The sequence below is a fragment of the Rhinolophus hipposideros genome (genome assembly GCF_964194185.1).
Source record: "Rhinolophus hipposideros genome assembly, chromosome: 15".
Lineage (NCBI taxonomy): Eukaryota > Metazoa > Chordata > Mammalia > Chiroptera > Rhinolophidae > Rhinolophus > Rhinolophus hipposideros.
This window is the reverse complement of record NC_138061.1, coordinates 5,291,304-5,303,141: the sequence shown is the minus strand read 5'-3', so window position 1 is coordinate 5,303,141 and position 11,838 is coordinate 5,291,304. Positions and strand designations below refer to the sequence as shown.

Here is an 11,838-nt window from a genome sequence, read left to right as displayed (position 1 = left end):
TCCTTTATGTATTTGAAGGAGGCTTGTATTTTCTGAGATGTTCACTCATCCACATTTCATTTCCCTGATGTAGAAATCTGTGAGAATTGTTTTTGAAATTCAAAATCTGCCCAGATCTGTTTTGAGACAAGATATAACTAACAAAGGAAATGTGCAGTTTTTTATATTTTTTTAAAGCTCTGAAGAGCCTGATTTTCAAGGACAGGGTGACTGGCTTTGAAACAGCTGGCTGAGCAGCAACAGAAAGAGAACTCCAAGAAACAGGCGGGGATACTGAAAAGGAGAATTGGACCAGGCTCGTTTAGATAACGTTCCTTTTGGTCACGTTGTTAGGACTTTTGTTTGTGCTGAAAAGAAATCCTTGGAGGAAAGTTAGGCAGAAAGGGGGATTTGTGGTAAGGGAATAAGGGCATCTTGGAGATGATGGCCAAGGGCAGGGCAGCCGCCGGGCCTCCTGAGTGGCCGGGTCCCTGAGCCTGGGATGCTTTAGGGAAACCGAGAAGTCCTTCACAGTTTTCATCTCGCTACATTCAGAATATTGGGTTTTCTTTCTATTTCTACTCTGTATAGCAGAAAATAGAGAATGCCAACAGCTTCGGATATGTTTTTCAGAACAGCTAGATGCCACATTTAGTCTTAATTCTAAACTAAGTCACTTGGGGGTGAGTGGCAGGGCTCTGTTTTACAAAGATGACTGTTCCCGAAACCACATGGATGGGGGACCCATACCAAGGGAAAGGGATGTTGGGCAGATAATCCATTTGGTGTGTGTTGCAATGGCAGCGCCATAATGGCCTGAGACAGAGGCCTGCGGCTTCTGTCTAGATAAGGAAACAACAGTAGAAGAGCTTTATTTCAGAATTTATTTCTTTTTAAGGAGTAATTCCAGACATGAATTGTGACAGTTATTTGCTTTGGTTTGACCCTGTTTGGAACACCCCCAGCCATCTCCCAGGGTTTTGCTGTTCACGGTATCTGGCTGAGCCTACTTCAGAGAAGCAGGATTTGAAGTCTGTAAACTGGCCCTGATATCCAGGCCTTGGCAAGGTAACAGCCAAGGAATGCTTAAATATATGCACGTCAGCATGGCAAGACAAAAGGAGGTCTGATTTTCCTCTGTGGCCTCCTTCAGCTAAGGCGCAGATTGCAGAGCCTGTGAAATTTGAAGTGTGTGTAAATACACTTTTTCCTCAGAGCCCTAAGTTTGGTGTGTCACTTACGACGGTTTGACTTAGGATCCTCAAGGGCTGATCTTGCGTAGCATTTGAAAGCATCTCAGCTCTTGTTAGTGGAGAGAAGTGATCCATTCATTTATTATGAGATATTTCAGTGGCATCACCTCTTAGATTCTGTCGTTGTTGTTTTGCCAACACAGAGCAGGGAGCCTGGCTACACACACAACTTTTAGTGTCTGTACTAACTGTATTTCCTCTGACCTCAGGGCCTTAGTACGCGCTGTTCCCTATGCCAGGAACTCTTGTCTGCAGTTCCTAGCTCAAATGTCACTTCTCTAAGGGAAGTCTTCCTTTACTGTCTGACCTCCTATTTCGCAAGCTGTTATAACACGTACCGCTGTGTTTTATAGCTCACATAGTTGCAGCTTTATATTTAGTTGAATATTTCCTTAATGTCTACATTTCCACCTGAACCATAAGCTCCATGGGGGCAGGATTATTCACGCCTGCTTTGCTTACCTTTTCATCTCGAGTCCGAGCACAGCACTTGGTGCATGGTACTTAGTAAAGACGTGTTTGCCAAGTGAATGAAGCGTAGCCTCAGATCCGTGGGCTGAATCAGGCTCTAGGCAGTGCAGGGACTTTTGAGATGATTTTGATCTTTGCTCACCCTTACTCTGCAGTCTGGTCAATCGTTTCCCCTTCATGGCTACTGGGACTTATCCAGAGCTCACTCTCTCAACATTGAAAGTAGGTCACTCTGAGTGCTTTGTTCTTCTCAGGCTTTTGTGTCAAATGAGATGGTCAGAAGGTGCTTTATAATCTCTGCAAGGTGTAATACTGGCAATGTTTGCCTGTTTTTGTAGACTAGGTAATTCTTTAGGTAACCTTTTCTTCTTGTCCTTTTTTTGGCATGTTCTGTAGATAAAGAGCCAAAACACGTGGAGATGGAGGAAAAGGAAAATCTGCGAAGTGGAAAATAATGCCTAAAGTACCTTAGAAAGTTATGTATGATAACCTGTTTTGTGTGTTTACAGGAAGTGAATGTTGAATTTGAAGCTTATTCCATCTCACGTAACGATTACGACGGAATTAAGAAGTTACTGCAGCAGGTATTGTCTTTTACTCTTTACACACAAATTTGCTAAGAAAATCCAGGCCATTCCATACTAGCTGCGTCAGTTTCATCTTTTCTGTTTTAGAATTCCCATTCCTGCCCTCTCCACCTTGTCGAGAAGGAAGATTTTTTTTTTTCTTTTCTAGAACTAATGCCCCTAGTTGTACCTCTGTTCCCAGACCCTTTCCTCCGATTAATGTTTTTAAGTATTCTTTGTGTTAAAATACTCTCCGTCATCTGACTATTTGAGCCACTATTCTTTTTTTCTCTAATTCACACCCCAACTTTGTGGGGTAGAGGAATTCTTACATAAGAGCCACATCACAGACTGTACCTTCTGCTGCTTCTACTTCCTTTGCCCCATAGGAGGTGGCTTTGGTTCTCTACCCTTCGTAGCCTCCAGGGTCCGAGTCACCACGTTCTTTGGCTTGTGTCCCTCCTCTTCCTCTCTCTTCTCCCCCTCGCCCACCGCCTGTGTTACACTGACTGCCTCTTCTATTTCAGTGCCTTTAGCTGCTTTGAGTCTCCTGGGCCTTTCCTTCCCTCTTGGGATTGCATCTCTGGGTCACCTGGTCAAATCATTGGAATTGCGTTTTTATTTGAACATGGAAATTAGAAGTTTTAGTAGAAATCGTGCTTTGATTTTAATTTCAAATATTTTTTTTCTCCTCAGCTTTTCCTAAAGGCTCCTGTGAACACTGCAGAACTAACAGATCTCTTAATTCAACAGAACCATATCGGGAGTGTGATTAAGGTAAGCAGGGCCTTTGTGCTCATTCTGATTAAATTAGTTCTTTATCCTGCTAAGTTCTTCCTGATTTATAGCAAGCAGGCCAGAAGCTTCAATTGGAAAGAAGTGTTACTGGAGGAAGGGAGACGGGTCAGAAGGCCATTGCAGTAATCCAGGGTCATTAAAGTATAGTCATGCGGGTGGTGGCGGTGGCTGGGGAGTGAAATGGGCTGGTTCAGAAGACAGTTAGGAGATGAAAGGTGATGGGGCGTAGGGAGTGACCGGGTCTGAGGGGAAAATACTCCCAAGTGCTGGCTCAAGCGGCATGGAGGAGGGTCAGCGTAGGAGGGAGTGTGAGTTGGATTTGTGCTTATGCGTGTGATTTGCCTGTGACACATGCAGTGAGATGCAGAGAAGCAGCGGAGCCTCGGGCGTTCTCAGCAGGTCAGTGGTAACTGAAGTCTCAGAAACGGTTGAGATTGCCCAGGGAGGGCAGGGACGGACCCTGGTTATACCAACATTACTTGGGTGAGTAAGATAAGTGGCAGGGCCTGCAGAGGAGACTCAGGAGTGACCAGGAGAGGGAGAATGAAAAGCAGAAGAGTGGAGTCCTGCAAAGCCAGGGAAGGGAGCATTTGCAGGAGGAGGGGCAGGACTGGGGACTCCTCTGGTGGCTCTTGTGGTGGCTTCTGCCACTTAACAAAGTGCCCCACCCTGCCTTAGAACAGCGACATTCACCTCTTGGCTCGTGGATCTGCAGTTTGGATGGAGCTCAGTGAAGACGACTCTTACTTGCCTCGTGTCACCTTAGGTGGGAGCGTCAGCTGGGGTGGGTGTGCTGGAGGACTGAGCTTCCAGGTGGCTCGCTCACGTGACTGGCATGTTACTGCTGGCTGTCCGTAGGGAGCCCAGCTGGCACCATGGCCCAGGGCCATGGTTTCTCTCCAGTGTGGGCCTGTGCGTACGGGTTGGGTCCCAGGAGCAAGCAGCGCAGAAGTAGGTGGACATGCACAGCAGTTAGGAAACAGTGTCGTGTCCACACTGGCCCGAGGAGCAGACACGGAGGTCTGCACGGGTCCCAGTGGAGGGCACGTAGACCCGCCTCTGGGAGGGTGTCTGTCACTTTGTCAGAAGAGAAGCTGTGTAGGAGACACCGCTGCGGCCATCTGTGGAAAGGACAGTCTACCAGTGACCATACTCTAGTCCCGTTTCCGCCCTGAAAACATGCATGATGCTGGTACCTACTTGGCTGGGTGGGGGTGAACGGAAGGAGCTGCTGAATGTAAAGTGCTTAGAACAGTGTGGGGCTCGTGGCAAGTGCTACATGTGTGGAGCTATCACTGCTGTTTCTTTCTGGCCACGCACCTGTTGTCCAGCTCATCGTGAAAGACCAGACACACAGCTCCACTTCAGTCTTAGGTTCCACTCAAACTCCCTTACCTTCAGCCTCTCTCTTTTCAAAGCCCAAATTGTTGAAAAAGCGTTTGTATTTGCAGTCTCCACCTCCTGTCCTTGTAAACACCCTGATCTGGTTTCTGTCTCCAGTACACCCCTGACGTGCTGAAACTGATGGCTACCACTGCATCCTTGTTAGTAAAGACCGTGGACACGTTTCAGACCCAATGACGCCAGTAACCTTGGCACTGAATGGAAAGCAGAGGAGTAACACCTCTGGAGCTTTCTCTTCTTAGAACGGGGCAGAAGCATACCAAAGCCCTGCTCTCATCAAACTAAGTGATCTCTAGCTGATTTGTGTGCTGAGACCCGATGGCCACCAGCGAGAAGCAGGCGGGTTTGCCCTTAAAGGAGCTTATTCTCTAACGGGGGCCTCAGCCTTTAACTGGACCATCACACAGATAACTACGATTACTGTATCGGCCTCCTTGGCTTCCGCAGACACTTGAGGTGTCCCAGGGACAGAGAGACTTGTTCGTAGGAGACGGACAGCCCAGAGTGTTCGCTGGCACCTCTGGGGTGGATTTGGACTCTTCCTGAGAAGGCATCTCTGGGGTGGGGAGAGCTGCAAACTGCACGGTTGGGGAGAATCTGCAGATTCAGGGGCCCGGTGTGCTGTGAGGCGTTGCTTAGGTGCCCAGGAGAATTGTGTTGAGCAGGGAGCCTTAGGAGAGGCAAGGGGTGGCATGGGAGGGGACAGGAGACGGTCAAGTCGGAGGGGAGGCAGGGTTGTGGGTGAGAGTGATGGGATTGGGAGCACAGACCCACGGAGGGGCAGAGCCCGGGTCGTGCTGCCCTGCTGGTTGAGACCCATCACGGAAGCGACTGGTGAGTGGGCTCCAGGGGGTGCTAACTGCTGGTGAGCCAAGTGAGCTTCGGGCTTGGCACTGAGGGTGCCTTTTTCTTCTGCCGCCCCTATGTCTGTGGGGACTGCACAGGCTTTGCCACAGTAGCTAGGGGTCATCCGAGGTGAACGGAACTGTCCGGTGATGATCGTGGAGGACCAAGGCTGGTTGGCATGTTACTTTTTTCTGTACTTCTCCCCCCTCTCTCCTTGATGTGGAAACATGTCCTTGGTCCTCTCACGGCAACGGTTCGTCTCTCCATGGGTTGCCTTCTCATCTTCCACTTTTGTGTCCTCGTTTGTGGAGCTGAGACTTCTCTCCTCTTGGCACATAGTTTTAGTTCCCTAGGCCTTGGAGGCCTTTACCTGAGCCACCCGCCCTTCCTGTTCCCACGGGAAGACACTGGTGGTTTTCGACAGCCCGGTGCAGCAGGAAGGTTGTGTTTTACAACCTGGTACCCCATGCCTGAGGTCCCCCTTCATGGCTGTTCGGAGCAGCTCAGATCGAGGAGCCACGTGCCCCTTCAGGCCTCTCCAGGGTGCTCGGGCCCCTCCCGCAGGCCCTGGTCTGGTCCAGAGGCAGGTTCCACTCCTCTCGCTGAGCACCGGGCCACTGTCGACCTTACCTGACTGAACCCGTGTGGGAAGGCGTGGCAGTGCTTTGTGAGTCCCTTCCCACAGAACAAGTTCAAGGACAGAATGGGACAGTTGTGGATCCCTGCTGTCCTTGGCGGAAAAGCAGCAGCCGCCTTTCATTTAAGCAGCACATATTCCCCGAGGACTTAACGTGTGCCAGGCTCCACGCTCGGAGTTGGGGATGAGCCGTGAGAGGAGTGTACAGACACACCAGCAACACATAAAAGGAGGTGTGGGCGGCACATGGAGGCCTCCCAGGGGAGGGTGGTCACATAGAGCCAGGAAGTTCAAGTTGGAGTCGAGCACTGCATTCTTAGTTCTGTTTTCTTAGTTTGTCATTTCCTTCGTTGCCCTCTTTCTTTTCTCCTGCCCGTGTGGTAGGAGTAAGTGGCACTCAGGCATTGTTCACTCTCACCGTGGTCAGGAGTGGCCTGAGCTCTGGAGGCATGAATTTAGGGGAGGGGGTGGGTGGGGTGGCCCCAGGAGAAGCAGGCGAGGGCTGGCTGCAGCCAAGCTGTTCTGAAAACAGGTTAAAACGGTTTGTTTGATCTGTTCTGGATTTTGCATGTATTGAGAATCTAGTAAAGAAAATTGTCTTAAGAATCTAGTGTGAACGGATTTAGAATAGGAAGAGATTCAGAATGTGACAAGAGGAACAGAATCAAGGGAGGGAACGTGCTATGAACAGGCCACATAGTAGTTAGTTTTTGATGCCTTTCTAAGGTGATGGTAGTAAAACAACGTTTGAGTTTAAAAAGTGAAAAATTAATGAGGCCTAGATTTCAAGACTTGGTATTTCTTTCCAACCCAATATAAAATTTTAATTTTTTTCTTTTTTAAAATAGCAAACGGAAGTTTCAGAAGACAGTGATGACGATGTGGATGAAGATGAGATTTTTGGCTTTATAAGTCTTCTAAATTTAACTGAGAGAAAGGTTGGTTTCACTGAGTAGCATCTGAGTGGTTACTGGTTAGGCCCAAACCACTTTCCTGCATGACGAACGTGTCCCTTACAGCAGACAGTGATGTTTGAAGGGCATGTGCTCTTGTGAATCGTATTGGAATCCTTCTTTCAGTGTGAAGGTGTTTTGTGTCGTTGTGTTATGTTCTGAATAATCTGTACCCAGTAAGTCATTTACTCCCGGAGGTAGAGAATCACCTGGCTTTTCCGGAGCTGGTGCTCTGATTGGAATTGACACGGGAGCAATTTGTGCTGCGTCTGCTGTTCCCGAAGCTGAAGGCATTTACTGACATTTACTTGTGTTTTCATCCATCTCTTTATTACTTATTGAGTAGTTCTAACAAAAACTAAAACCAGCTGCTTACCCTCCTCAAATGAGATGCAGGCTACACTTTCATTTTAAAATGAACTTTCCAGTGACCCTTCCATCAGTCTTTATGGGATGGACTAGAATTGCTCTTCCAGTGTGCCTGAGTATTCATGTAGTACGCCCCTCTTACCCCTGACCGTGGGATGATAAATGCCCAGGCATGGTTCCTTTGGAGAAATAGTTAAGTAGTCAGCACGGAAGACCTAAGATTTTAGAGGCTATGGCAGGAAACTGCCCTTACCTGTAAGATCAAAAGTAACAGTTCTCACTTTCAGGTTTTCTCCTATAAGTGAGGGCCTGTAATAAAAAGCAAGCCTTCTCTTTGCTTTCTAGGGTACCCAGTGTGCTGAACAAATTAAAGAGTTGATTCTGAGCTTCTGTGAGAAGAACTGTGAGCAGCGCGTGCTTGAGCAGCTGGACAAGCTCCTAAGCGACACGAGCCGGCCTGTGGGCTTCCTGCTGAGCGAGCGGTTCATCAACGTGCCTGCCCAGATCGCCCTGCCCCTGCACCAGCAGCTCCAGTGAGAGACTGCAAAGTGCCTAGGGCCTGGGTGTTTTGCGAGTGGATTGGGATTTAAATAGGGCATGTTGATACAGAAAGAGTTCTACCCCTGGTTTAAGCCCCCGTGTAGTGTGAGAGTGGAAGGAACACCCTGTGACTTGCGTACCTCCTTAATAATCGGCTTTTTAGAGTTTTAATTATTGAGACTGTTGTGAGAATAGTCAATAATCTTAAAGATTTAAATGGTATCAAAATAGGTGCGTTTCATATACACTTTTTACCCCTCTTTTACCCCTATGAAGTGTTTTACCCTCTTCGCAGGTAGATTTCTGTAAAACGGATAAAATACCGAATAATTACAATAACAGAAACAGTAAAATTTCTAAGTTCTGTTGGGATGACTGAGGAAACCATTGTCCTGATAACGCATTTCTGGCTTCTCAGGGTTGTTCTGTTTGCAAATGCAGTTTTAACTTTATAAAAATATTTTAAATTTGAAACGAGCCTAAGAATTGGTTATTGCCTGGGCTTTGAAATAGAGGATAAAAATGCAGACAGGTGCTCTGGGCTTTACAGAACTGATTTCTCAGGTCACAGCACTTGGATTGTTTCCTGTTAAATGGTTTGTGAGGATGCGGCTATAGTGTTTTGTAGGTTTTCTCCTCCCCCGCCCCTGCCCACAGTTACTCGTCATTGTACTGCTGGTTCCATAGTGGGTTTTGTTTTGCTTTGTCTTTTTTCTGATCAGCTGGAGCTCTTGTTTATTTGGTCTTATCAAAGGTGATCTGCTTTCACCTGATCCTGTTAAAGAAAAGTGAAGTGGGTTGTTCCGAGTTTCTTTACATTTTTGGTTTAGCCAGATACACAGGATTATAATTTTCAGAAAGGGAAAAATAGTTAAGGTTTCATTGCTATCCCGTTGACTATTGTAGAATTTAGGGTTTCTTATGCCTTGACATGCCACGTCTTCAGTATGTCAGAAATTAGCCTTGGACTCTAGTGATTGGAGACTCGAGTAGTCAGTCATGTGCTCTAATGGCATTGGTTATGGCTATGTGCTTTTGTGTGTTTCAGTTAAATGTTTGTAGTTTTAGAAAATCCAGATTCTTTTATATCTTTAACTTCTTCACTGCAGAGCAGTGATGTTGAGTGAACTTGAGAGTTATCTGCTACTTGCTGTGTATCCACAACTCAGAGCTAATCTGAGATTCATCATACTGTTTATTATAAAAAGCACTTTCACAAGCAATCAGAACAGAAGTACAACTGACAGTATAAACTAAAACTCATCGCTTTAGAAGAAGTGTCCAGATCTAATGTCTGCTCATTAAGCCTGTGTCACAACAGAAACCCCTGAAGAAGCTTCACTGGTTTTCCGAGCTCTGGTTTGTTGATAGATTTTTTCACCTGACCCAGCAGACCTTCTGTATGTGTGTCTTGCAGGAAAGAACTAGCAGAGGCACACAAAACTAACAAGCCATGTGGGAAGTGTTACTTCTACCTTCTGATTAGCAAGACGTTTGTGGAAGCAGGAAAGAACAATTCCAAAAGGAAATGGAGCAACCAAAAGGAAGATGAGTTAATGTTTGCAAACGCAGAGGAAGAATTTTTCTATGAGGTAAGACTGTCCTGTTCCAGCCCATCCCCAGGCATAAAAAAGACTATATCTTTTACCTTGGCACCTCATGTAGACAATTTTGGGGAAATACGTATGGGTGTTTTAAGATGGCCTGGTTATGCAAACCTGCCTGTCTTCACAAAACTTCATGCCGAGGAAGCCACCGGGACAGGTCTGGAAGACCAGCTGTAGAGTGGGTTGTCATGGATACCACCGGGCTGCTTGTTCCCCTCAGCTGGGACACTCCTGCCTGTGCTCTTAGTAGGTCCCACTCTGTTGGTGTGCATTGTATACCTTCTGCCCGAATGTCCCATCCAAGCTTTTTTATTCTGCCTTTTGCGTCCTTCAGCCGCCGTTCTTACGTCAACGTAGGCCAAACATAATATTCTTTGTTGTCCATTGAGTTTTGCTTTTCGGTTGTCTGAATTTTATGTTTATGGTTATTTGTGGTTTAGAAGGCAATCCTCAAGTTCAACTACTCGGTGCAGGAGGACAGCGACACGTGTCTGGGAGGCAGATGGTCCTTCGATGATGTGCCCATGAAGCCCTTGCGAACTGTGATGTTAGTTCCATGTGACAAGATGAATGAAATCATGGATAAACTGAAAGAGTATCTATCTGTGTAACCCATTTCCTGTGGACAGTGCTGGGCTTGTTTTTGTAAAATTACTAGAATACTTTGGACATTTACTGAAAAACTCATGACTTTATTTAGATTTAGGTCCTCTACAAAAGTAGGGTTCTGTTGCCTGTGTCTGTGACACATTTACAAAATACCTTTTTTTAAATTTTTAATTTGGTCAAATTATGTATGGTTAATTAAAAATTTTCCCAATAAGAAGAAAAACATGGAGTAGTAATTTAAAGAACTCATTAAAAATGTCTATTTTTATTTTTAAGTAACATACAAAGTGTTCGATTTTTCAGCGTCATCCTGTGTGGGGTGGGGTACGGTGTCCTCCTTCACGACGCGTCCAGGGGACCCAGTGCCAGACTGACTGGGCTGCTCAGTGCACATGCTCTGTGTCAGAGCTTCTGAGGGGTCACTGCACAGTGCATCGCGGTTCAGTAGTTTCCGGGCACTTCTCACACACTTGCTGTTCCGTTTCCATTGGTGAAATAGGGGAGAGGCGGTCCATTACTTGCTGGAGAATCTCCTTACTTTCGCTAGGAGGCAGGTTACTGAAATAGTATTGTGGTGCCAGTTGCATAAATCTGTTTAAAACAAAAATTTAAATAAGTATTATTTATTTATTGGTGTGAGATACCCAATATTATGTCTGCGCACTTCCCAGCCCTGGAGAATCTACTTGTAGAACTGGTATTTAACTTGAACTCCTGAGTGTCTTAGTCTGCCTTTGTAGGGTACATACTTTCTATGGTTTTTATGGAATCAATCCCATTGCATGTCTAGGATAAGCTGGCTTCTCTGGTGTTATGCCACACGGTAGACGTGACGCCCACCCTGGGACAGCTGTGGGGAACGTGTACTTCCCCTCAGTCCCATCACAGTATGTGAAGGATCAGAGTGGATGCTTGGGACAACTCTGGGTGAGGAACAGGGAGTATCTTTGCCTCTTTCTCTTACTAATGCCACCCCACATCTGGCTGCTGGAGCTGGAAACCTTTTGGTTTCTCCTGGTTCTTGCCCAGAACATCACCCTAAGTAGCAGCAGTATCTTCAAAACGGACCCAGTATCTCCAATAGCCTTTGAGAGACTAGTCTCCGTTCTCACCACTGCCCCTCCAAACCCCTCCACGTAGCAGCCAGTGACCTTTCCAAGTATGTGGAGAAGATGCCACCCTTGCTTAAAACTCTCTAGTTGCTTTGTCCTGCAAACTGTGTGGCCCATGAGCCTGCCCCTCTGGTACCTGCCTGTCTTCAGCCTCGTCTTACCCCTTCATTCCCCACTAGCTCGTGTCATTGGCTCATGTGGTGAGAGACAGCTCTAAGCTCACTCCTCAAGGTCTGCACCTGCCAACACTGTTTGCGGCCTTTTGTTCCTCTGAGACGCAGCGTGCTTGCATTTGTTTCTATAATGTGCTCCCTCTTTCTGCTGTGGTCTCAAAGACAGGGACAGTTTTTAGATGACCGCCTATGGACCTGCCTTTAGTCGGTACTCCCAACATAAATGTCGACTGCCACCAGACTTCTATGACTGCAAAGGTAATACAAACTAAATTCCCATTTTCTGCTCATGTATGCATTCAAAAGAAGCCCCTTTTGTCCAGGAAACGCACAGCTCGGGGGAGGTTTCCGAGGTGATGGTGATGTAGTTGTTGTCGGAGATGCTGAACTCGTGGAAGAGGACCCACTCGGGCGTGGTCCTGGTGATGGAGTAGCCACACAGGGGGTGCAGCTGAGCCACCTGCTTGTGCGTCAGCATCAGGTAGTTACCTGAGCCGTCCACGTCCCGAGCAGTCTAAGAG

At 46.9% G+C, this 11,838-nt stretch overlaps 2 protein-coding genes across 6 annotated transcripts in view; one reads left to right on the top strand and one right to left on the bottom strand.

Moving 5' to 3' along the window:
* The window catches only part of BCCIP (BRCA2 and CDKN1A interacting protein), a 29,706-nt gene that overhangs the window by 1,786 nt on the left and 16,082 nt on the right, over nt 1–11,838 (top strand). For 4 of the 5 annotated variants that reach the window (XR_013994978.1, XR_013994979.1, XR_013994980.1 and 1 more), the window contains exons 2-6: nt 2,213–2,287; nt 2,966–3,046; nt 6,803–6,892; nt 7,622–7,809; nt 9,234–9,408. Coding sequence is in view for 2 of the 5 variants with exons in the window: in XM_081074233.1 (XP_080930359.1) it covers nt 2,213–2,287; nt 2,966–3,046; nt 6,803–6,892; nt 7,622–7,809; nt 9,234–9,408 (609 nt within the window). In the remaining 3 variants the exon portion in view is untranslated. Of the gene's footprint in view, nt 1–2,212; nt 2,288–2,965; nt 3,047–6,802; nt 6,893–7,621; nt 7,810–9,233; nt 9,409–9,863; nt 10,315–11,838 lie in introns of those variants that run through there. The other variant, XM_081074232.1, reaches the window with a different exon arrangement.
* The window catches only part of DHX32 (DEAH-box helicase 32 (putative)), a 39,755-nt gene continuing 38,014 nt past the window's right edge, over nt 10,098–11,838 (bottom strand). Inside the window, exons 11-12 of the mRNA XM_081074231.1 lie at nt 11,650–11,831; nt 10,098–10,623 (exon numbers count right to left, since the gene is read on the bottom strand). Coding sequence (XP_080930357.1) covers nt 10,452–10,623; nt 11,650–11,831 — 354 coding nt within the window. The 3' untranslated portion in view covers nt 10,098–10,451. The remainder of the gene's footprint in view (nt 10,624–11,649; nt 11,832–11,838) is intronic.